This window comes from Chiloscyllium plagiosum, chromosome 36 (genome assembly GCF_004010195.1).
Source record: "Chiloscyllium plagiosum isolate BGI_BamShark_2017 chromosome 36, ASM401019v2, whole genome shotgun sequence".
NCBI lineage: Eukaryota > Metazoa > Chordata > Chondrichthyes > Orectolobiformes > Hemiscylliidae > Chiloscyllium > Chiloscyllium plagiosum.
Window position 1 is genome coordinate 15414269 of NC_057745.1, and position 25972 is coordinate 15440240.

General features: G+C 41.3%; 1 protein-coding gene across 1 annotated transcript in view; it reads right to left on the reverse strand.

The window, feature by feature from the left end:
• The window catches only part of myo5aa (myosin VAa), a 178391-nt gene that overhangs the window by 87265 nt on the left and 65154 nt on the right, over positions 1 to 25972 (reverse strand). The window contains exons 3-5 of the mRNA XM_043677062.1: positions 22181 to 22352; positions 17403 to 17547; positions 2618 to 2774 (exon numbers count right to left, since the gene is read on the reverse strand). Of these exons, the coding sequence (XP_043532997.1) occupies positions 2618 to 2774; positions 17403 to 17547; positions 22181 to 22352 (474 nt within the window). The remainder of the gene's footprint in view (positions 1 to 2617; positions 2775 to 17402; positions 17548 to 22180; positions 22353 to 25972) is intronic.

Below are 25972 nucleotides of genomic sequence, written 5' to 3' on the forward strand. Positions count from 1 at the left end.
GTAACCCATGCAGACCCATTCACCTATCCTTTATTTACCCCTGACTAATGCACTTAACACTACGGGCAATTTAGCATGAGCAATTCACATGACCTGCACATCTTTTGGATTGTGGGAGGAAATCGGAGCACCCGGAGGAAACCCACATAGAAATGGGGAGAATGTGAAAACTCCACACAGTCGCCCTGAGGTGAGAACTGAACCCAGGTCCCTGGCGCTGTGAGGCAGCAGTGCTAACCACTGAGCCACAGTACTCCCCTGTTGTTAACAGTTAACTAGTTAACAGTCTGTCGGTGACAGAGGGCAACTCCCCACATAATTTTTTTTGGTGCGATGTAACTTGCACCCAAGGGACAGGTTAAAGTTTAGAAAAATGTCAGTTCTCGTTTTCCAGAAATATCATCAATTGCAAAAGAAAGATTTACATTAACGTTTCAATGGTGAAATTTAAAAATGATACCCAAGAGTTAAATTTAAGAGGGTGACCAAGCCAGTGATGGATGCTCTTCTTGTTCTAAGGATAGTCAATGTCATAGTCATTGTGTAAACAACTGCTTCATCATACAATTCGAAATCCAATTGCATCATTGCATCATGGGGTACACACCATTCTCTGCAAATTCCAACTGAACTGCATGTACAATAACCTCAACAAATCCATGCTGCAATTATTCCAACTTCAGCTACGCAATCAGAACTTGCAATTAAATTAGATAGTATTCCATTCCTGGAGAAGCCTTGTGGATCCGTGCAGTTCATTCTAACACAGCGTGAGTCCCTCATGAGGGGGAATTCATTTTGCTCCCCATTCTGAAAAGTTCCCAATCTCTCCCAATGATTTCTGTCATCTTTAGCCAAGCAGCTGAGGGGTGTTTGATATTCCCAATCACTTTTCTTCTTTGTTGGCATTTGTCTTCTCTCAGCACTTCAGGAAGAATTAAGAATCTCTTCGAAAAACTAGCCAGGCTGTATTGCTGTGTTTAAGGTCCAGTTGGAGTTGTGGAATCTGCCTCTCTAACAAGGAAGCAGTTAAAACACACAGATAAAAGCCAAACAAATACCCGCGGGTCTTGTATGCTCATTATATGAGTGTCAATGTAATCTGCCTCTTTCCAAGATCAAAGAAAGTTCGCAATCCTAAAGATTTGCTCGAGCATGTCCAAGTTTTCAAATGATCACCCTTTGAAAATTGTCCAGGGGAATTCTCTTTAAAAACAGCAGTCAAGTTCATAAAATTCAACAGATCAAGGCAAAACCATTTGTTCTATTAGTAACAGAGTCAATGATTGATACAATATTGCTGCTAACACCGCCTTGCAGTATCGTGTTCAAAGCAGCTGCTCCTGGCAGTTCAACAACTTTAGACAAACTAAGGCGGGATAAGCTCAAATGACGTTTGGAGACAGATGAACTACAGTCTCCACAAGATGGTGAAGAACATATATTTGACCACTCTACCTTACTAATGATTCCATCAAGAAAACTTACAAAGGAAAATGACTAAGTTGTCACAACTTACACAAGACCTACATCAACTGCAAAGGCATTTCAAGTATTTTCTGCTTTTATATCATGGGTCCATGTTAGCTGTGTCCAATTCAGATAGCGTGAATAGCACAAACAATGTACTTAAATTTGCATGCAATCCTATCAAACATATTCAAGAAAATTTTTAATCTTTCAGGTAACATGAAATAAACTGAAATGAACAAATTCATTCACACCATATTTAAAGAGAAATTCTTTTTCAACCTAAAGCAAGTGACAATTCAGCTTAGATTTTATAGAGTCATAGAGTCAGAGGGATGTACAGCACGGAAACAGACCCTTCGGACGAACTTTTCCATGGCGGCCAGATATCCCAACCTAACCAAAGATGTGCAAGTTAGGTGAATTGGCCATGCTAAATTGCCCGTAGTGCGAGATGCATTAGTCAGAGAGAAATGTGTCTGGGTGGATTACTCTTCAGAGGATCGGTGTGGACTGGTTGGGCCGAAGGGCCAGTTTTTGCACTGTAGAGAACCTAATCTAATCTAATCTAGTCCCACTAAACCCTTCCTATTCATATACCCATCCAGATGCCTATTAAATGTTATAATTGTACCAGCCTCCACCACTTCCTCTGGCAGCTCATTCCATACATGCACCCTCTGCGTGGAAAATGTTGCCCCTTCAGTCTCTTTTATATCTTTCCCCTCTCACTCTAAACCAATGCTCTCTAGTTCGGGACTCCCCCACACCAGGGAAAATACCTTGTCTATTTACCCTATCCATGCCCCTCATGATTTCATAAACCTCTATGACATCACTCCTCCGCATTCAATGCTCCAGGGAAAACAGCCCCAGCCTATTCAGCCTCTCGCTCTCGCTCAAACCCTCCAACCCTGGCAACATCCTTGTAAATCTTTTCTGAACCCTTTCAAGTTTCACAACATCCTTCCAATAGGAAGAAGACCAGAATTGCACGCATTATCCCAAAAGTGGCCTAACAAATGTTTTTCTTGACTCTTATCAAACATATACTCTCAATGACCCTTGAACTATTACAGCATATTTCAGATTTAACCATTAGGAAAGCAGTGAGTTAGTTAAATTGCCTCTTCGTCATCAATCTCACCTCCATGATGGGGTTTGAAGCCAGGACCTTCTCTTCTACATTAGTCTCACTGGCAGAACCGCTGACTGTCGCAAAGTATCGCATGGCATATTTAGCTGAGACAGTCTTCCCTGCTCCAGACTCTCCGCTAACAATGATTGATTGATTCCGTTCATCTCTGAAATACAGATTATAAACTGTTGTATAGTGATCAGTTAGCAAAGCAAGAGAGGTGTGCCTTCTCAAAAGTGTAAATAATATTAAAAAAGGCATATAGAATCATACTCATTATTTACGACAGAACATTGACAACATAGCTGAGAAAGCAGCAAGTGAGGGTGACCAACACCAGCCAAGACACTGCTGGGACTTACCCAGTTAACTAGAGGAGAATATTAGTCCCTTGATAGGAGAGAACTTGAATCTTGTCAAAAAGATAGATACGTATCCAAAGTTTTTCAACTTGCATTCATCAGGACAAATGCAAGAATGCCAAATTTCAACTGGTCATACTAACTTACACTACAGAACAAAGTGGTGTTGATTGGAAACAATATCCATCATGGTGATGGGGGTGTTATTAAAATGGTTTAGTGCATTGTAAAAATGTTACAGGTTTTTGGTATCAAGAGGAAAAATTGGGGGCTTTATTCCAAGACCTATTACGTATGACATGAGGAAGGTCGGTGTGCCTTTGGTTCACTTTTCCTGTGTGAGGATATTGTTTCCAAGAGCTAACTGCAGTTCTCCTATACCACAGGAAATTCAGAACCAGTTCCAAATGCTTCTGTTCATACTGAATTTGTATGATGGAAAAATGAAAGGAAGGTGAATAAATTGACTGTAAATTACAAACGGGAAAACATCCAATGCCTTATAGAACAGACATCACGCCCCATTCCCCACCCCATTCTCCTACACACTACTCCTGCAACCAACTTACATTGATATAACACTTTTATTCAAGTTAAATGTTTCAAGCACTAACAGAGGTAAGAGAAATGACAGAAAGAGCAATTAAATACTCAAAGAGATTTGAAGATAAGAATTCAGATTTCAAGCAAGGGGATTGGGAACAGATTTCTGGAGATTTGCCAGAAGATGGCTGACACTCATTATGCAATGGTGCAGTGAATATACTTGACGCATGGGAGAACAGAAGGGCTCTTGCAGTGCTGTAGTAATGTCCCTATCTCTGAGTCAGGAGGTCTAGGTTCCAGAGATTTGTTATAACATGCCTGGATGGGAGACTGGAACATGGAGTGCAACTCAAGGTCACACAGAGAACCAATGGTGATGCACTCAATTAGATTCAGCCTGACTTGGCAGTTAGGGAGTAGGTGAAGTCAGGGACATAGGTACAGAGCATTTGGTGGGAGCCAAGTTTAACAGCTTCAATTTTGCTGAGATATAATTGGAATTAGTTCTGGCTGTTTCATACACCAATAATTCATACATTCAATTCAGCAGTGAAAAACTGTCAGAGATTTACAAGGGTTTTTTGGAAGTTTTTTTCTGTAGTTTAGCACAAACATCAGTTTCCACCTTTTTCTGTCCTGATGTCCATTTGCCACTAGGGAAGAACCCCACTTTCAGTTTAATAGAAATTTTGAAGAACTGTAACCAAATCACCCAATGAATTATTTAAACAAATAACAAGTAACAAATGTGGCCCACCAGGTGCTTTTGGAAGCTGTGGTTTTTAATTGCTATGTCAGAATTCTTTTACGAGTGACCCAGCTACCTTGGTCTCTTGTAAACCAATAGAAGCATGGGGAAAAGTTAACCGGAAAGCAACTTTCTCACCAGTATAAGAATCATATTAGTAACCAATGAACAGGAACCATTGAACTGCCTCCCAGCCTTTCTCTATCTGTAAGCTGTTATTCAGTGTGCACGCACACATATGAATGTGCGTCTTTGTGTGTGACAGAGAGAGAAAATGTGAGTAAGACAGAGACAGTGAGAGGGAGTGTGTGCGAGAGACAGTGAGAGTGTGTGCATAAGTAAGAGAGAGATTAAAGATTCAATTTATAGCACTTATGCTGACTGTGTGCAATCGTTTTCTTGTAGGTAGAGTCTAATTATGCTTAAATAGTAACTCTTACTATGTACAGAAACCTGGGCAATGTTTTTCATCAATCAGAGTCTGAAAATCAGCTAGACCAGGAAAAATCAGGTAAACTGGGGAAGCCTTATGCACTTATTTTAAACTTTTAGGATGACACTGGGGAGAACATTCGCTCCCTCCGAGATTCGTGATAGCTTAACAAAAGTTTGTTTGTAAGAAGCTGCTAATTATTAGTGAAGAAACCTGGCTGACTTGTTTCTAGTACTGAACTAAAGTAATAGCGATACAATTGACAACATCGCTGTCTCTTATTTTCAAACTTTGTTCTGACCAGTGGAGGAGTGAGACTAGAAAAGGAGCAGTTCACTGTTCCAACACTGGCACTGTGATGACACGGTTGCTAAATAAATAGTGTTTGTCATTTTTGCTACTCATAATTAAAATGATCCTCTCTCCCACTTTCCCCATTCATTAACTCAGAATTGTGAAAGGACTCAGCCTAAGCATCAAGTCCAATTTGTGGATAACTTTCAAGAACCCATCATCAAATAACTTCGAAAGGGGCTTTAGCTGCTCCAAAGGGACCAATATCCTCAGGCATGATTTGGAGGTGCTGGTATTGGACTGGGGTGGACAAAGTTAAAAATCACACAACACCAGGTTACAATCCAACAGGTTTATTTGGTAGCGCTAGCTTTTGTAGCGCTACTGATGAAGAAGCGGCACTCTGAAAGCTAGTGCTTCCAAATAAACCTGTTAAGACCATAAGACATAGGAGTGGAAGTAAGGCCATTCGGCCCATCGAGTCCACTCTGCCATTCAATCATGGCTGAATGGGCATTTCAACTCCACTTACCCACATTTCCCCGTAGCCCTTAATTCCGTGTAACATCAATTGTACTATAACCTGGTATTGTGTGATTTTTAACTACCTTCAAGCAGTTTAAGAATAAAACTATTTACCAGAGTGCAGCACTCACTTCTGATATTTTAGCCAGCACTGTGGGAAAGTTAAACTAATTATTAACTTCAGATAGTCTTGTAATACTTGCAAAAGTTGCCAACGTGAAAACATAAAGCAGCCAAACAAGGGATAACCTGATGAGGTTTATTACAGAACATGGGAGGTAGCACTCCTGGATGATAAACCCAGTGAAGAGCTGTTGGCTTTAACAGCCTGGTTCTGTGCTGCCAATACAATGCCAATGCTTGGAAGACGCGGAGTATGTCGAAAATGAGGTGCACTCCTGGAAAATGCTGTTCGGGGCAAAATGATTTATTAAAAGCATCAAATCCAAACATTGTGGCAATCAAATATAAGGATTAACTTACATATCAACATAGCAAATAGCCTTAGCGTGTTTCTAGTATGATCTGTGCTAACTAGTAACTTCAATGTCCTTGGTATTGCTGCCATACCCCAAATAAAAACACTCACCTGAATTGGTTTTAACTCAATTCTCTAAGGTTTGTTAGATTGAATAGAGCTGATGATATTCTAGCAACTAAAACAATGCAAACATAAGATTGCAAATATTCAGCTTCCATATAGGGAGCTTAATCAGCTTTTACCCTTGATGAAACGGGCATGAAACAGCTCATTTTGAAATAACTGCACATCACTGCCAGGCACTACACAATGAATGGCATCAGAAATGTTCCACTAACAAAGTCTGCACCTCCAGAAGTGTAGAGTCAGCCAGTTCCATTAGCTCCCAAAACACTATCCAATCACAAGTGAAGGAAAAAACAGCTACAGTTAATACCAATGGCTGTGTTTCCATTTACAAATCACTGCATCTGTTTCCTGCTGTTATTTTATCTGTAACAAACAGTTGTTTGGAACATCCAGCTCCTGATGACTTGTTGTAATAATCAGTCTCATTTTGAAGTTGGCAGGATTGGTAGAGATGCAGTCGGTGCGCATGCTTATGGCTTTGCCAACAGTCCAGCCTCTTCCCAGAACACAAGACCGAAAGTCCAGAAAAAACAGTGGAAGAAATCGTTTCCCACACAAAGATCATTGAGAATCGCTGATGTTTTGCCACAAGAGAAGGGGAGGCAGTGGCCTAGTGATATTATCGTTAATCCAAAAACCCAGCTCATATTCTGGGATCTTAGTTCAAATTCCACCACAGCAGCTGGTGGAATTTGATTTCAGTAAAAAATCTGGAATTCAGATTCTAATGATGACCATGAAGGCATTGCCGATGGTCAGTAAACCTCATCTGGCTCCTAGTGTCCATTAGGGAAGGAAATCTGTCACCATTACCTAGTCTGACCTAAATGTGACTCCAGACCCATAGCAATGTGATAGAGTCTTAACTGCCCTCTGGACAATTAGAGATGGAGAATAAATGCTGGCCCACCCAGCCAGAGATACCCACATTCCATAAGTTAATTTAAAAAAGAACTTAAAGAAATTAGGGTGACTGGAAAAGGTTATGAAATGACTTTGGGAATTAGGATTATAGAGAATCTCAAGGCATTTTAAACATATATTAGGTGCAAGAGGATAACTAGAGAAAGGGTAGACACACTCAAGGAGAAAGGAGGGAAATTGTGTGTGGAGTCAGAGGATGTGGGCGAGGTCTTTAATGGGTAATTCGTGTCAGTGTTCAGTGAGGAAAGATATCAAAGGATGCAGCAAAATATAAATGAACTGGGAAATTGGGCAGAGAATATGGACAAGTGTGAGGTGATGCATTTTGGAAGGTCAAATGCAAGAGGAAATTATACTGTAACTGGCTGAACCCTTAGGAGCATTGATATACAGAGGAGTCCAAGACCAAAGCTCCCTGAAAGTGGCAACACAAGTGGAGGAGAAGGTGGTAAAGAAGGCTTCCAACATGCTTGCCTTCATTGGTTGGAGCATTGAATATAAAAGTTGTCAAGTTATGTCGCAGCTGTATCAGTCTTTGTTTCGGCAACATTTGGAGTATTGTGTGTAGTTCTGGTCACCACACTTTAGCAAGGATATGGAGGATTTGAAGATGGTGCAGAAGAGATTTACCAGTATGTTGCCTGGATTGGAGTGTATTAGCTTTATACAGAGATTGGAAAAACTTTTGATTGTTTTTGCTACTGTGTTGGAGGCTGAGGGGTGACCTGATACAAGTTTATAAAATTATGAGGTGCATGGAAAGGGTGGATATTTGGAGTCAAGAGTGTGGTGCTGGAAGAGCACAGGCCAGGCAGCATCTGAGGAGCAGGAAAATTGATATTTCAGGCAAAAGCCCATCATCAGGAATGAGGCTGGGAGCATCGGGATATTTGGAGTCTTTTTCCCAGGTGAGAAATACCAGATACAAGGTGGCATAGGCTTATGGTGCAAGGGGAACAGTTTAAAGAAGATGTGCAAGGGATTTTTTTTTAAAAACAACAGGCAGTAGGTACCTGAAACATGCTGCCAGTGGAGACGGCAGAAGCAGGAACAATAACAAAGCTTGAGGGGTGTTTAGATAGACACATGATCAGGTAAGGAACAGAGGAATGTGGACCATGTGCTGGCAGATGGGGTTAGTTTAAAACGGCAACATGATCAACACAGATATGGTGGGCTGTAGAGTGTGTTCCTGTGTGGTACAGTTCTGTGCTCTAGTGGTGAGTAACATTACTACACAATTCAGAATGGTGTTGGTGTCTAAAGATTCAAACTGATCATGCGTAAGAGAGAGAGAGAGAGAGAGAGAGTGGGCCTGTGGCTCTGTCTGTGTATACAACCAGCTTACAAGAGCAGTTTAAAGTCAGTGCAGACAGAAAGGCCTAATGGTCTCTTCCCGTGCTAAACACATACACATCTATTTTAACATTAGCAAGTCCTCCTCCAGGACAGGAACCCGTTTGTACTCAGTCTTTCAGCACTCTCTTATCAGAGGCCAGGCCCACCAGATGCTTTCAAAGCAAGGCCAAAGGTCATCAGGACTGCAAGTAGCTGCATTTTTCTCAAAATCAATTCCAATGGACGTCAACTCCCTGACAATGCAATCCAAACCAAACCCCCTGTCCCAATCTGAAATGATTTGTTCGAAGTTTCCTGGGCTGACCAGGAGCGAGCGGAAAATCAGACTTAAATATCGCAGGCAGTGGCTTTTGACTTCTTTCTAACCGCAAACAGTAGGTAATAAGACAGACTGATGGTCCCTAGTCTGTCTAGCTTCAGCATTTTCCACTCTGCGCTATTTTTAATTTTCATGGAATAATTCACCCATTGGTTCAGGGGTTTCATAGGCTTTACGTAGAGCAAGTGGTTCCAACAATCGAGGTGGCAATGTGCTACAAATACCCAAAATTTGACTCCAGAGAAAACAATTTTAGATAAGTGTGAACTTACAGGCTTGAAAGAAGCTGGGTCAGATGTAATCTTTTGAGATATACAAGACAATAAATGAGGCAATTCAAATTCTGAAAGTTGAAGCAAGGTTTGCAAATCTGACAGTGTTACAAGTTCAAAGCAAAGCAAAGACAAATTTAAAACATAAAAGCACAGATTGGTCTTTTGGTCTCACCCAGGGATACAAAACTTGGATGGTGGGGGGGGTGGGGACAACCAGGACCCTGGACCCACACCCAGTATCATGCCCCTCGCCAGACAGCAGGAGTGCACAAATAAACCTCACATCGGAGACTGAACATCAACCAGCGCCTGGAAACAACGACAGCTGCTGGAATTTAACTTCAACTCAGAAATCTGGAATATAAAGTAGGTTTCAGTCATGGCGGCCATGAAACTACCATCGACTTGTAAAATCCCATTGGGCAGATTTAAGGGAGGAAATCTGCCACCTTTATCCAGTCTGGCTTATCCGTGACACAGACACAATGATGTGGTTGACTCGACCTTCCACCTGCTCTCTCAGACAGCACAAGCAAGCTACTCAAAGGGCAGTTAGGAATAGGCAACAAATACTGGCTTTGCCAGTGATGCCTACCTTCCATGAAAGAATGAAAATAACATTTCCTGAACCAATCATTCTGATGCTCTCTCTCTCTCTATTTCCTGCTCTTTTCTCTTATGTATTTTTATTGATAATTTAGCTCGGTATCAAAAATACCACGTTAATATTCAAAGATGCATTTGTTTCTGACCAAACTTTTAATTCTTCAAAAACTCTTTCAAAAAACAGATTTTCCATGATAAATGTTTGTGGGATCTTGCTGTTTCTCTGTGATAGTGAGTGCCCGTACTTCTAAATTCTTTCATTGGATAGGAATCGATTTGGGGCATCAAAATCTAGACATGACATTTCATAAACATAGGATACCCCTCTGTTTTTTTTCACTTATCTTTTTCTCTCACTCACTCTCTCCTTACTTTTTTAATCCTTCTTTCTTGTTTCTGTTGCTCTCGCACCTTTCCGCATCTGATGCTGCATCTCTCCTTTCAGTTTTGTTTCAGCCAGAAGCAGAACCTGCAGGACCACAGATCCCCTTGCACCCCCGGGCATGACTGTTCCAGAGAATGACCCACCAGATCTTCAATGTCTTAGGGGTAGTGAGATTTGGAGAGCACAAGAGGTCATGTGATTTGAACATACTGTGGCAGTGACCACAGATGAGTAATTAGCATATAAATCATTTGATTGTTGTACACAGTCCAAACACTGTTATACGTAAGGAGGGAATGGTGCTGGGCGAAGCAGTTTTCTAACTTGTGATTAAAAACTATTGGTGTTTGTAAATTACCTTTAATTCAGCTACTTATTAACAAATCTCACAGACAATCAAATACTGAAACAATTACTTAAACTTTCCTGCGTATAGGTAAGTGTATGAGGGTTCAAGCAGATGAGATGAGGCAGGGGGTGAATGTGACTGAGGTGGAAACAGACAGCCTTCATAATAGAACGGACAGCACAGACTCCCAACTCTATGTCACATTAACTGTGTTTATGTTAACTGGAGCGAAAAGGGCATACTTGCTCTTTTCAACATTTCATATTGAGAGAACTGGAACTGACTTTGTGCGTAGGATGGTGAACAAGTTTACAACAGCTAACCCTTCAGGTCATAACCTGATATGTTTTGTTTCTCTCTCCACAGATCCTGCTAGATCTGCAGAGATTTTCCAGCATTTTCCATTTTAATTGCAAATTTCCAGCATCCGCAGTATTTAGCTTTTGTAACAGCTAACCCTCAACTGTTTAAATACTACTTAACAAAAAAAAGCACAACAACTCTTTACAATCAGAGATGTATCTTCACAAGTTAAAACTGACTTTCCATAGCCTGGCTGAATAGATGGTCAAAAAGCAACATTACTTCTCTCAAAAATTAAAAGTAAATCAACAGCCATCTATTTAGACCATAAATCCAATTAATTTCTGGTTGCATAAGGACGACGGTACTACAAACTACAAAACGTGATTATCTAATTGTTTTCACCAGCTAGTTACATACTGAAATAATGAGTTTCAAATGGTTCACAGTCAGACGTTTGGAAATGAGTTCAAAAGGCATCTCTATTCCAAATATAGCAGAGTGCAAGTTAACATTGGTTGATGAAATTAAAATGGAACAAATAGAATAGTAATTGAAACTTTTGTTATTTTAATAAAGAAAGCAATATATTAAGATGAGCATCAATGAACAAAGCATGCAAGCCCATGTTAATGAGGCTAATTAAGACTAGGGGTGTGTTAATGTTCCAGGCCCACAGCCACCCATCTTACAGCAGCTGTCTGTGCCTTTTCCTCCAAATGTAACTGCAGTAGTTAATGAGATGCTGAAAACAATTATTAGATATTTTTGTTCATTTCAGGATAGCTATAAATAAATGTCCTAAGACCCATTATAATTTATTTCTATTCTATAATTCAGCACTCGAGACTTAGAGAATCAAGCAACCACTTCTGCAATTGTGTTACCCATACATTTTTTTTTTGGATTCTTTCAACAATTCACAGTTCTCAAAAGTTTTAAAAACTGTCAAAGCACAAAGCTGAATATGATAAACAAAGCAGCAGACAAGCAACTAATCCACCTCCACAAATCCAACCAAAAATTTTAGATACATTTATATTCATTCATTTGTAGGATATGGGTGTCGTTGGACGGCCAGCATTTTTTGCATGTCCCTAGATTTTTTTGTCCTTCAGAAGGTGCTGGTGAGCTGCCATCTTGAACTGCTGCAGTCTACATGCTGTCCGTTGACCTACAATGCCATCAGAGAGGGAATCGTCAGGATTTTGACCTAACACCAGTGAAGGAACACCGATATATTTCCAAGTCAGGATGGTGAGTGACTTGGAGGGGAACATGCAAGTGGTGGTGTTGCCATGTATCTGCGGTCCTTGACCTTCTAGGTGGAAGCGGTCGTGCGTTTGGAAGATGCTGTCGAAGGATTTTTGGTGAATTTCTGCAGTGCATCTTGTAGACGGTACACAATGCTGCTACTGAGTATCGGTGATGGAGGGACTGGATGCTTATGGATATGTTGCTGTCAAGTGGGCTGCTTTGTCCTGGATGGTGTCAAGCTTCTCAAGTGTTATTTCAGCTGCACTCATCCAGACAAGTGGGGAGTATTGCACCACACTCCTGACTTGTGCCTGATAGATGATGGACAGGTTTTAGGGAGTCAGGAGAGGAGTTCCCTCGCCACAGTATTCCTTATCTCTGACCTGCTCTTGGAGCCTGTGTTTATGTGGCAAGTCCAGTTGAATTTATAGTCAATGGTAACCCCAGGATATTGATAGTGGGGGATTCAGCAATGATAACATCATTGAATGTTAAGGGGAGATGGTTAGATTGTCTCATATTGGTGATGGTCATAGACTGGCATTTGCGTGGCATGACTATTAACTGCCACTTGTCAGCTCAAGCCTGGATATTGTCCAAAACGGGTTGCATTTGAACACGGACTGCTTCAGTATCTGAAGAGTTGTGAATGGTGCTGACCATTGTGCAATCATCGGCAAAACATCCCCGCTTCTGACCTTATGATGGAGGGAAGGTCATTGATGAAGCAGTTGAAGATGGTTGGGCTGAGGAACTCCTGCAGAGATGTCCTGGAGCTGAGATGACTGACCTCCCACAACCACAACCATTTTCCTATGTGCCAGGAAAGATTCCAACCAGTGGATGTTTGCCCACCACCCCCCCCCCCCCCTCCCCAGATATCCATTGTTTCCAGTTTTGTTAAGGCTCCCTGATGCCACACTTAGTTGAATGCAGCCTCCCCTCCCCTCTGGAAATCAGTTCTTTTGTCCACATTTGAACCAAAGCTGTAATGAGATCAGGAGCTGAGTGGCCCTGGTGGAACCCAAACTGGGCATCACTGAGCAGGTGCTGTTTAAAAGCACTGTTAACAACACCTTCCAATACTTTCCTGATGTAAATAAAACAAATAGTAGTGTAACAACATTTAGTCAAATGTCTAAGAAACTGAGGTTTAAACTGGGTAAGACACAGTCACATAAAAGGGAGTCCTAGGCAAGGTGCATATGTCTGACAGGAAACACACAGAGAGCTATGAAACTCTTCACTTGAGTGACCCACAGTGGAAGGAATATGTGACCTCACCCTCCAGGCAGCTGGTGGTGGCATTATCTTTCATTGTCCCTCACCCCGACATGCAGATCCCTCCATTTACTTAACTTCGAAAATACATGTGACGTCAGTATCAAAGCTGGTGTCTGCAATGTAAGACCGTGACTCTTCATCTTCACTGGCACGTCTCACAAGGTTGGCTGGGGTGGGGGGGGGGGTGCGGTCAGGGGGGTTTTAAAGCTGATGTGCGAGGCATGTTTTTCACACAAAGTGTGGTGAGTGCCTGGAACGCACTGCCAGAGGTGGTGGTGGAAGCAGACACAACAGCAGCATTCAAGAAGCACCTGGATGAATATATGAATAGGAAGGGAATAAGGGAAACGGATCATGTAAGTGAAGACAGTTTTAACATGGAAGGGCAAAATGCATTGGGGCAGGGATGGAGGGCCTAAGGGCCTGTTCCTGGGCTGTATTGTTCTTTGTTCTTTTCTCTGACTCAAAATGGCACAGAGGGTGGGCCATGTCCTCAGTGATGGCCCTTCCCAAGACAACTCCAGGACAGTCTCATTGGAGACACATCTATCCTTCTGCTACTAATTCTGCACTATCCCATACTGTCAGCAGCAGCAAAATACACCAGTGTGTATCCTGCAATATATTTGGGAAATGTGGCTGTTGCCAGTCTGTGGGAATTGATGTGGCTATTGCCAGTCTGTGGGAATTGATGAATGTGAGGTTTGCTTCCGTGCTAAGTGGGTGATGAAAACGTTAAACTGGTGAACTTTAGAGTTGAACACCAATTGATAGAGATCGCTAGTAGGTAGGTGTTAAAGGGATAGCAATTTGACTAATGGATGAGACTGGTAGTGAAGTTAGGAGGATGAATGATGAATGTTACAGACTCAAACAAAAGCAAAATACTGCAGACAGTGGAAATCTGAAACAAACATGGAAAACGCTGGAGGAACTCAGCAAGTCAGGCAGCATCGGTGGAGAGAGAAACAGAGTTAATATTGGAAATCCAGTAGATCCATCTTCAGAACAAGAAACAAATGTTGCCAGACCTGCAGAGCTTCTCCAGTGTTCTCAGTGTTTGTGGACGAACCCTACAGGACAACTCTGTTTTAAAATGTCTCCTTTAAGGTCAAGTAACATTACACATGATTTGGAGATGCCGGTGTTGGACTGGGGTGTACAAAGTTAAAAATCACACAACACCAGGTTATAGTCCAACAGGTTTAATTGGAAGCACACCAGCTTTTAGAGCGCTGTCGCCACCTGATGAAGGAGCGATGCTCCGAAAGCTACTGTGCTTCCAATTAAACCTGTTGGACTATAACCTGGTGTTGTGTGATTTTTAACATTACACAAGCACTCCAGCTTGGAGACAGGCCTAATATGGCCTGGTTGCCATGGCAGTGAAATTCCGACAGAAATCCTATTGAAACCAAGTGATAGTTTTCACACCATTACACAGTAACTCACAGAAAGGGGACAGCTGCTTTTGCACAGGCAGAAACACAGGGCAGATACCAAAGTGGAGAAGCAGGATGTTTATGAGAATGAATTTTATTCAACATAACTGAAGGGATGTTTGGAGATTTAAAAAGACAAGGCATCACAGAGGCAGGCTTTGCTGATGCAAGTCTCTTCTCGAAGACTCAGGCAGAGTTCAAAATAACTTTTGAAGGACATCAATTTAGCACACTAGGGTCAGGTAACCCTGTTAGAGAGCTGGGAAAAATCCATACTTGTTCTTGGAAAGCTATACATCCGCCAAAAGTTTACTGCATAGTAAAAAGGGATTGTGAGGGGTATCCCATAGCTTGTATGTCAAAGTATGTCTTTAGCCTGATATTTTTAAGGTAAGTTGTATAATGTTTGATTTATGTTGATTTTAGTTTGTTTGTTATAGTAAAGTCTTGAAACATGAAATCTCGCCATTTGGTTATTTCTGATGGTTGTTTGGAAACTTCACCCTTTTTCTTAAAAATTCCCAGGTTTCTACAGGGATTATAAAAAGGTCATCTGAAGATTGAACTTGCTCACCTTGACAATTTTAATCTGATCTTCCTCCTTATTCTTGGAACTACATTCCTGGCACTGGCTATCACCAACAGCTCTCCCCACTGTTTCTTAAGAGAGTGACCGATCCTGTTTTAGGTACAAGATGCCTTTCCACTCCACCACATTCTGCACCAGCACCAACACCTCCAGTGTTTCAGCAGAAAACTCTGGTGCACTTGCAATATACCTCCTAATTAAGAACTCGTCATTTTTAAGTTGCTCAAGCCAACCATGAAATCGAGACTTCTGCTGATACATGCAGCCAATCAACAGTACTGATGGTATGGGCTGTGTACAGCAATTTAGTGGAACTACAGATAGAATGTGTGTAAAAATGCATGTAATAATTCTGTTCTGCAAACCCCAGGCCTTTCCAAGGAGTTTAAACAATTTAATCAGCAATAGGTTTTCACAGTAATCAGGGCTGAGGTTATCCTGAATCCAGATTTCGATCCAGCTGCATGTTTCTGTTTTTTGTTAATTTCCTAGAATGTTGTTCTTTTCTTGCTAACTATTAAAAACATAGCTTCTGAAACCATACCATTTTGCACCAATCACTCTCTCGGATGTTGGGACACAGTGCATGTCGATATTCATGTATCAGACATCAAACTGCATTTGAAAAGTGATTCATTGACAATAATGGTGTCATTCTATCAGGCAAAGCGTTAAATAAATGCAAGTCTTTCTCCAGAGCAAATAAAATCCAAATATTAAGGAAACGTAAAGGGCTGACAGACAGGTCAACTGACTGGCAATGCTTTTTCAGCTCAAAGCAAGTGTATTGTAACAATGTAAGATACAAGACAGAGGAGCAGAAATCAGGCCATTCAGTCCATTAAGTCTGTTCTGCCATTCAACCATGGCTGATACATTTCTCAATTGCATTCTTCCCCATATCCCTTGATCCCCTTGATAAACCAAGAACCTATCTATCTCAGTTTTAGATATACTTAATGACCTGCCCTCCACGGCCTTCTGCAGCAATGAATTCCATAGATGCACCATTCTCTGGCTGAAGATGTTTCTCCTTATCTCCATTCAAAAAGATTTTCCCTTTACTCGAAAGCTATGCCCTCAAATCCTAGTCTCTCCTACCAATGGAACATCTTCCCAACATCTACTCTGTCCAGGCCATTCAGTATTCTGTATGTTTCAAATAGATCCCCCCCCACCCCACCCTTCCGCCCACTTCATCTTTCTAAACTCCATCAAGTATTAACCTGGAGTCCTCAAACGTTCCTCATAGGTTAAGCTTTTCATTCCTGGGACCATTCTAGTGAACCTCTTCTGAACACACTGCAGAGCCAATACATCCTTCCTGAGATATGGGGCCCAACACTGCACAGAATACTCTAAAATGTGGTCTGACCAAAGCGTTATAGAGCCTCAGAAGTACACCCCTGCTTTTATATTCAAGTCCTCTCAAAATAAATGTCCTCATTGCATTTGCCTTCCTAACTACTGACTCAACCTGCAAGTTTACCTTCAGAGAATTCTGGACTAGAACTCCCAAATCACTTTACACTACTGAGTTTTGAATTTTCTCCATATTTAGAAAATAGTCCATGCGTCTATTCCTCCTACCAAAGAACCTCACACTTGCCCACCTTATACTCCATCTGCCACTTCTTTGCCCACTCTGCTAACCTGTTCAAATCTTTCTGCAGCCTCCTCACCTCCTCAATGCTTTCTGTTCTTCTATCTTTGTATTGACTGCAAACTTAGCCAGAATGCCCTCAGTTCCTTCATCTAGATCGTTAATGTATAAAAGTGAAAACCCTAACCCTTGTGGAACACCACTTGTCACCGGCTGCCATCCTGAGAAAGACCCTTTTATCCCCACTCTCTGCTTTCTGCCAGACAGCCAAGCTTCCATCCATGCTGGCACCTTGCCTCTGACACCGTGGGCCCTTATCTTACTCAGTAGCCTCCTGTGTGGCATCTTGTCAAAGGCCTTCTTGAAGTCCAGGTAGATAACATCCATTGGCTCTCCTTGCTCTAACCTGCTCGTTATTTCCTCAAAGAATTCTAGAAGATTTGTCAGGCATGACCTCCCCTTGATGAAACCATGCTGACTTTGCCCTATTTTACCATACACTTCCAAATATTTAGAAATCTCATCAAAGAGACTCCTCTGCTTTAACAGCACCGTGGAAAGGAATGGGTTCGTGCACAAACCTCGCCATTTGCTTGTATGCCTCCTCAGCCACAGCAAAGATATGAGGATCCATGTCTCCCATGTTCTGCCCACTATAGGCATTGATGATATCTTCTCCATAGATAGGTAACTGTTCATAAGGATTGATGGCTACCAAAACAATACCTAAGAAACAGAAAACATTCAAATGATAGATACAATGCATTAAGAGTTGAATTCCTGTCACTATTTTTAATTAGTACATTATTCATGTTGGTAAGATTGAGAGAAACAAAATGCAATCCCACAAATTAGTCCATAACAGAAAACTTCACCTACAAGAAAAACTAATCCCACAGTTAAGATTAGCCAGTGCACAGAGAAAATGATCTTTATTTTCAGAAGGAGTAAGGAATATCAAGCTCAGTTCTGAGGAGTATGTATCATTAGCACAGCAGTAATCAGCACTGCACAACTCTGGCCAAGTACTTTTCAAAATATTATTCACCACCACAAACCAGCTACAACTGCCTACATTTTAAAACAGTGTCAGCAATCAACAGGAAGCAGAGAGTTTGTTCTGTAAGGAAAGAGAGAAGCTGTTTGTTATCTTTTTTTATTAGATTCCCTACAGTGTGGAAACAGGCCCTTCGGCCCAACAAGTCCACACCGGCCCTCCGAAGAGTAACCCACCCAGACCCATTTCCCTCTGGCTAATGCACCTAACACTATGGATAATTTAGCATGGCCAATTCACCTAACCTTCACATTTTTGGGCTGTGGGAGGAAACCAGAGCATCCAGAGGAAACCAACACAGACACGGGGAGAATGTGCAAACTCCACACAGATCGTTGCTCAAGGCTGGAATCGAACCTGGGACCCTGGTGCTGTGAGGCAGCAGTGCTAACCACTGAGCCACCGTGCCACCCCAAACTCTCTGAACCTCTACCTCTCCAAGTCACTCTTTAAAGCCTCTCTATTCAACTGGGCTTTTGGCCAGCTCTCTCAATAACACTTTGTTGGGCTCAATGACGCCTGCGAGAGATGTTGGTATATTTCACTATAGTGAGAGGCATCACAAAGATGCTGTTAGTACAGCTTCATGTGCTAGCAATCCTTTCCACAATTAAGTAGCCCCATGTAATTCCTGAGTGCAACAGCAAGAGGCTTATGGCAGCTTCTATCCTTCTCACTTTCCTCAGGTTCCCTCACATTCGGGAAGGGTACCACACATATCCAGAGACATATGAATAGTTGAAGAAAACACCGAAAAGGGTGAAATTGATTTTTTTAATTCCTTCACAGGATGAGGATGTTCACTGGCTAGGTCAGCATTTATTGCCCATCCCTAATTGCCCAGAGGACAGTTAAGAGTCAACCTGCTGTGGTCAGGAATCACATGTAGACCAGTCCAGGTAAACATGCCAGATTTCCTTCCCTGAAGGATATTAATGAAGCAGATAGGTTTTTCCGACAATTGACATTGGATTCAGGGTTATCATTAGGCTTTTAATTCCAGGTTTGTTTTTTAAATGAATTCAAATTCCATCATCAACCATGGTGGGATTCGAACTTCGGTCCCTGGAATATTACCTGGGTCTCTGGATTAATAGCCGAGTGATAAACCATGAGGCCATCGCCTCCACCAGTTTGTGACATTGCAGAATATTTCAACCATCTGCGATTTCTCTAAAATGTAGGGAAATGGCATTAGAGGAGAAAAACCCAATTTTAACATGACATCAGCACAGGTATTATGGGCCAAATCTACGCTGAGACTCCTATCATTCTAAGTGACTCATTCATATTTGTTACCACCATCTGAGTTAAGATTGGGAGCTCACGTTGGTTTTGGTCTATAACAGAGGGAAGTGCCACTCTTTTTGTTCTATTGACCATAAACAGATTCAGGTTATGCTTGTCTTGGGTGCAAGTGTTGTCAGATCGCCCGAAAGGATAGCAGCGACCGCAACTCACTCTTTAATAATATAAAAGCAATCAACCAAATTGCAAAATCAATGTGTTACAGTCAATTCTGACTCAAGCAAATTGCTTATTATTTAGAAAATATTTAGCTGCAGAAATAATTTGAAGTGCGTGTGGAATGTCACGGGAAAGAGAACATTTTGGAAACATAAGATAAATAAACATGCGAAATCTGTAATCTAATCATTGTCTTTCACCTAAACAAAAGATTGCGAATGTGAATGGTCACACACTATTCGATGTGTTCAGCAGGTTCTTTGCCAACTGTGGTCAATATAATTCAAGATGGATATTAGCTGCAACAAAATGACTTGCTGGAAGTCAGTTGCAAAGCCATTTGAAACATTAATGTTTCATGAAGCTACAACTCCTGTATTAAATTGCCAAATGTAAAGGAAGCTGTGACCAACAAGCAGGGCTCTCTCCAAAACATTACGCTTCCTGATAGCGATGCATTTGAATGTGAAGTGAGAGGTTACATGATAGTCCGCATTGGTATTTCAGAACATCTCAACCATCTGTGATTAAAGCACAAGAGATAATACTTTGCAAACTGACTGCGAATGGGGTGGATTACATGGATTCTTTCAGAGTCAACTTGGTTCCAAGATCAAGAGTCTACTGAATGGAAATTGGAATCAAAACCTTAATACACAACAGAAATTTGCACAGTAGTAGTAAAATAAAATTGATTTATTGCACTGGACATCTAGAGAGTGGGAATGGATCAAGTCCATTGGAAATCTACACTGAATCCAGGAACTAAGCTGCAGAGTCCAGCAGCAAACTATTCCATTAGCAGCATGATATGGGAATATTAGTCATTTTGTAATACAGAGTTGGTGTACTGCTGAAAACAGAAATGTTTTTGAAGCTTTTTGATTTGAATTTATTAGGACAGACACAAGAACATCAAATTTCAGACCGTAACAATCTATACTGCATTTAAAAAAAAGTTGACTGACTTATGAGTCAACTCTGATTGAAGTTTTGCCACAGATAACGTAGCAGGGAACTATTACTACACCCACTCAATTGTTAAATACAAAAAGTCAGAGTACCTGGACATGATCTGTTTTCATGCAGAAGCCTTGTGAATGAATATATATAGCACCTAACAAATGCAAGTGAGCCTCAATAGAAGTTTGAGCAATAATTTTAAATTAGATATTTAAACAGCATTTAGTGAATCATCCCAAACGTGCTACGAATTACAATTAAAACCAATACAACTTCATAGTGACTCACAGCCCAGAGTTAAATTAAGCACTTGACCTCTGAGAAAGGGGTGTCAATTCAACGACTGTAACATTTAAAGAATGGGTTGATAACGTCACAAAACATTAGCCTGTAACTTATGACAAGTATGTAAATAATTGCTTGATGGTACAGAACTTGAACATTGGCAAAAGGAGACAAGAAGTCAAAGTACAAGATAAAATGTTTCAAGTTCTTGCCTCCTTTTAGCAACTCTTAAAGCAACTCCAAGAGAAAGCAGTAAGACTTGGAACCTAATGCACTGATTGTATTCTTCGAGTCAGAGAAGTATGTGTCATTTGCCAGTTTTACTGATTTTTCCTTCTGGGAAACTGAGTGTAATGTTCTTTCAAGAGGATCCAGGAGCCAACTAACAACAATTAAATTGCACCATAGTATATATTTATCACCAAAGGTCCATCTTCCCATTATGGTAAAGAAAAATCACACTGTATTTACATTAACACAGTTTATATACATATGTATACTATATATACTGTATTGATTTGATTTATTACTGTCATGTGTTCTAAGGTACAGTGAAAAGTGTTGTCATCCATGCTTTACAGGCAGATCATACTACAGGTGCATCAGGGTAACAGAACACCCCCACTCCACCAAGTTCATGCATGTCCTGGGCCTCCTCCACCGAAAATTCCAAGCCATGTGATGCCTAGAGGAAGGACGCCTCATCTTCCACCTTGGCATCCTCCAACCATATGGCATCAATGTTGACATCATCAATTTCCTCATCTCCCCTCCCCACCTCATCCCAGGTCCAACCCTCCAACATGGCACTGCCCTACCTGTCCCTCTTCCTTCTCACCTATCCACTCTATCATCTATCACCATCATCCCCCCCACCTCCATCTACCTATCACCTTCCCAGCTCCCTTCCCCATCCCCACCCTACTATTTATCTCTCGGTCTCCTTGCCCCCCCCAACCACCCCCACATTCCTGATGAAGGGCTTATGCCCAAATCGTTGATTTTCCTGCTCCTCGGATGCTGCCTGACCTGCTGTGCTTTTCCAGCGCCACACTTTTCGACTCTTAACAGAACAGAGAGCAGGATAAAGTGCTACGGCTGCTGAGAAAGTACACAGAGAGATCAATATTAACATTCAAGAGGTCCGTTCGGAAAACAGATAATTTGCAACACATTTACTGCTTCTGGAGAGAGAAAAATAACAGCTTTTCTTCATTAATAGCAGTGCACCATATCATTGCGAGTAAGTAAAAATCAGATGCAGTACCATGACCTAGTTTCAAATTTGCAGCAGTGAGCATCAGACACTGGAATCCAACAAATTCATCCAGCACTCATGGACAGCTAGGTTGGTAATGCCTCTGCAATTGTCATTAGCTGTCATAATTAAAATGAATTGGGTCTTTTCTCTGTGCACATTCGCATCGATCAATCTTGAATGGAACCTCAAGAAAGCAACAAGAATGCCCTGGCCCAAACCAACAAAAAAAAGCTTAGAAAGGTGTAACTGATTAAATTTGAGTTCAAATCACCCAATGTTTTTAAAACATCAAGGGCAGAGTTGTTTCTGAATAATTCCTTACTCACCGCAGTAAGTATAGATGAGCTTCGAATCCATGAAGCGTACTTTAAGGTTGTGCAGCACAGCTGGCTCATGGAGATAACTGAGTGCTGTGAGGTCATTTTCACCCACAAGGATGTCAGGGTTTCGCAGGGGTGGAAGCTCCTTCGTTTGTGGATCGATGTTATATTGAGTTTCCTGTTGATTAAAAAAAACAGCATAACTTACAAAACCAAAATGGAACGATGCGGATGTCATGCGGTCGTTAAGCTTCTGACCAAGTACAGAGGTACCTTGGTACTTGGAGTGATATGACCTGGTACATTTTAATCGCAGGGACAAGGCGCTTGAGAAGCACCTTGGCAGGTTTTTCTAAGTTGAAGGCACTATAAAATTACAAGTTGTTGTTGTTGTGTCAGCTAGGGCATACAAGGCGTCTCCAGTATCCGTGGAATTGTTTTCCATGTTTTCAGTTACCCGTTGGTTTACCGCAGCCCAAAGATATTATAGGGAACCTTCCAGAACCAGGGACCGGGGGCTGCTGGGTAGGTAAATTTCCCATTGAAATGAATAGGTCCGGACCTATCCACGGGAGGTCTTAAAACATATCGCCCGTGGGTATGGGGGGACACAACTGTTTCAGAAATTACAAAGAAGGGCTCTCCTGCACAGTTAGTACACGATATTATTCAAATATTCCCCTAAACAGAAAAGAAGCACAAGAGAAAAAAAACTTACATTTATATAATTCCTATCACAACATTAGGACATGCCACAATGCAGTACTTTTAAAGGGCATAATGTAGGAATTCTGGCAGACAATTTGTATCAACGAGCACAATGTAATTGAGATAAGGTAGCCCTGGTCGCAGAATAAATGCTGGCCAGGATACTGGTGAGAAACCACTTTTTCATATGTCATGTGATAGCTTACAGCTATCAGGACTGAACATTTTATCTGAAAGGCAACATCGCTGACAGGGCAGCACTCCCTCAGCCCTGCACTGAGCTGCCAGTCTAGTCTTTACTGCTGAAGCCTCTGGAGCAGAATGTGAACTCGCACCTCTTAACTCTGGGACCAGAGTGCTATCCACTAATTCAACAAACAAAATGCTAGCAAAATATCAGACCTAAATATCATAGCTAACGAGTTGTTTCCCCACCTCATCAAATTATCAAAGAGAGAGAAAAAAATTTATGGTGGCACGGTGGCTCAGTGGTTAGCACTGCTGCCTCACAGCATCAGGGACCCGGGTTCAATTCCAACCACAGGCTGTCTGTGTGGAGTTTGCACATTCTTCCCGCGTCTGTGTCGGTGTCCTCCCGCAGTCCAAAGATGTGCAGGTCAGGTGAATTGGCTGTGCTAAATTGTCCAGTGTTCAGGGATGTGCAAGCTTGGTGGATTATCCATGGGAATGCCTGGTTACAGGGATACTCTTTGGAGGGTTGGTGTGGACTCAATGGACTGCTTCCACATTACATGGTTTCCTCTCTCTTTGGACCAGTTGGGAAGAAGGACAGTTATTATTGTTACTGCTCATGTTTACTGTACTTTTGAGATTTCGATTGAATTTAATTTTGATTTCTGTCCTGATACTTAAAGAAATGCAATGGCAACACTAAGTTTGTCTAAGCTCAAGCAAACCTGATTTGAGTACATGGTTTAATGATGGTCTGGAGACCTTCCACTCCATGCTGAACTGCTCAGAATTGCCAAACACCACAGATTAACACAGGAGATAGAGGTGTATCACAACTGAACTGGTCCTACAGTGAGAATGCCCTGGACTAGACTGAATGTAGGTGGAGGGTTTCAGGCATCACCCTGTTCTAAAGAAGATAATATAAGGATGTCGCTCCATTATATTTCCTTCCTTTACAGCTCCAGCAAAACCACATGGACAACACGTGTTTTCAAAAGCACGACAGTCAAAATTGAAGATCTCCGATGAGATCTGTAGAGAAGTCACACTGGCAACAGGTTTGTTTTTGGCAATCAATTTAATTATGCTTTCTACAACCCTGTGGATATCTGTGGTCTGTGTACTATTGGCAGAATTTCAGTATTTGGAATATTTTGTCCATATTAATTAAAAATGCAGACCACGTGTCAAAGAGTAAGAAAATCCCCAGTGGCTTAGAGCCCATGCTCTCCCTCTGCACACACAAATGTTAGGCATGCATCATAGTCCCATTGCCTGGTCTTGGAGAAAAATTCCTTTGCTTTTTGAAGATGAAATTTACCTCAGAACTGCAGTTTTAAAAAAAACTCAATAAATGAGATTGATCTGTTACTATAGTCTTAAGTTCCGTTTCCTCATGTCATAAAATTATCACTCACTCGTCAGCAATTTCCAACTGATAAAATCTTCAATATTTTCTGGAAGAATTTAAGTGCTGTCCATGTCAAATGACTGTGCTGACTGTTAACAATACCTGTCTGATACTATTAGTTGGAAATAGACCAGGCAGCAGAGAATGACACCATTTTACACTGGTTTCTGCCTTCCCTTCTCTAGGTAAAGAGTTGGTGGGGGGAACAGGAATTACCACTAGAATTACCTGAATATGGATCCAGGAAGGAGCCTTTGCTAATTGCCCCATCTTAAAAGTTTTACTTTTTAATCACTAACAAGCCAAAGTTATTGGAATAAAATTATTAACAACAGCGTGTGTAGTTGGGCCCATTTTACAATGTGCATGTCAATCAGGAGCTGAGGAAAGGCACAACAGGTAACAGCACAGACTGGACTATGTCAGTAGGAAGCAAATTCCATGCCTGGGAACAGATCCAATTCCTAACCAAAATGAGGTGACAACAATGCAATAATTCAAAGTCACACATTTATTCAAACAAGATTTCGAAACAGCAGAATACCTGAAAGTCCAAAAAGTTTACTTTCTAAACTCCTTTAGAAGTTTACATTTCTCCCCCCTCAAGGGTGCTGACCAAGTTTGAACCTATTTGAAACAGTCTATTCCTCAAACTTGATTTTGGCTTTCAATGTTTACATAAAGGAAATCAGGAACTACAAAGCACTTTGTTGCAGACACAAACAGTTTGCAATGTTGTAATTACAGACTAGCTCAGATAGCGAGGAACATGTAGAGCAGTATCCCTGCTCCTTCACGGTCACTAGGTTAAAATCCTAGAATCCCTTCCCAACAGGGAATACTGTGGAAATACTAAGAAAGAATTTTTAAGAAGTATAACGTGGGGCTGTTCTTTAATCTTTTGTTTAACTCAAACCAACAGACTGAAAAAGTGACTTATAACTGGAAGGATTCAAAGTAAAATGTGATTGGACTACTTCACTCTAATTCCTAATTCGTTGCTAATTTAGAACTGACCAAAAATTGACATTGATTGGCAAACATACTTAGAGAACCAAACAGAACTAAGAGAACCAAAGAGTCAAGGATTTTCAAGATAAATGTTTATCATCTGAGATGAACAGATTTTTCATCAGTACGGGGATTATGGGGAAAAAGGCAGGAAAGTAGAGTTTGAGGATCATCAGGTCAGCCATGAACTGAATGGGCTATTTCTGCTCTAATGTCTTTATGGTCTTATAATGTGACACATGGAAAAGGCATACCAGTGCAGTGTTCTGCAGGAGGGTTAAGGACACGGTGGGGCAGAATATTGTAAACTTTCCTGTGTCACAAAACTGGTCCCTTTTTTCCATAAGCTGTTCCTTTTCTCAAGGCTACTGTGTCCTTGATTTTTGTTTTCCAGAGGAGTCATAAAACCCTCCCAACTCTGAGGTGACTAGTTTGGTATAGAGATGAAAAAGGATGTTGAAAGGACTTTTGTT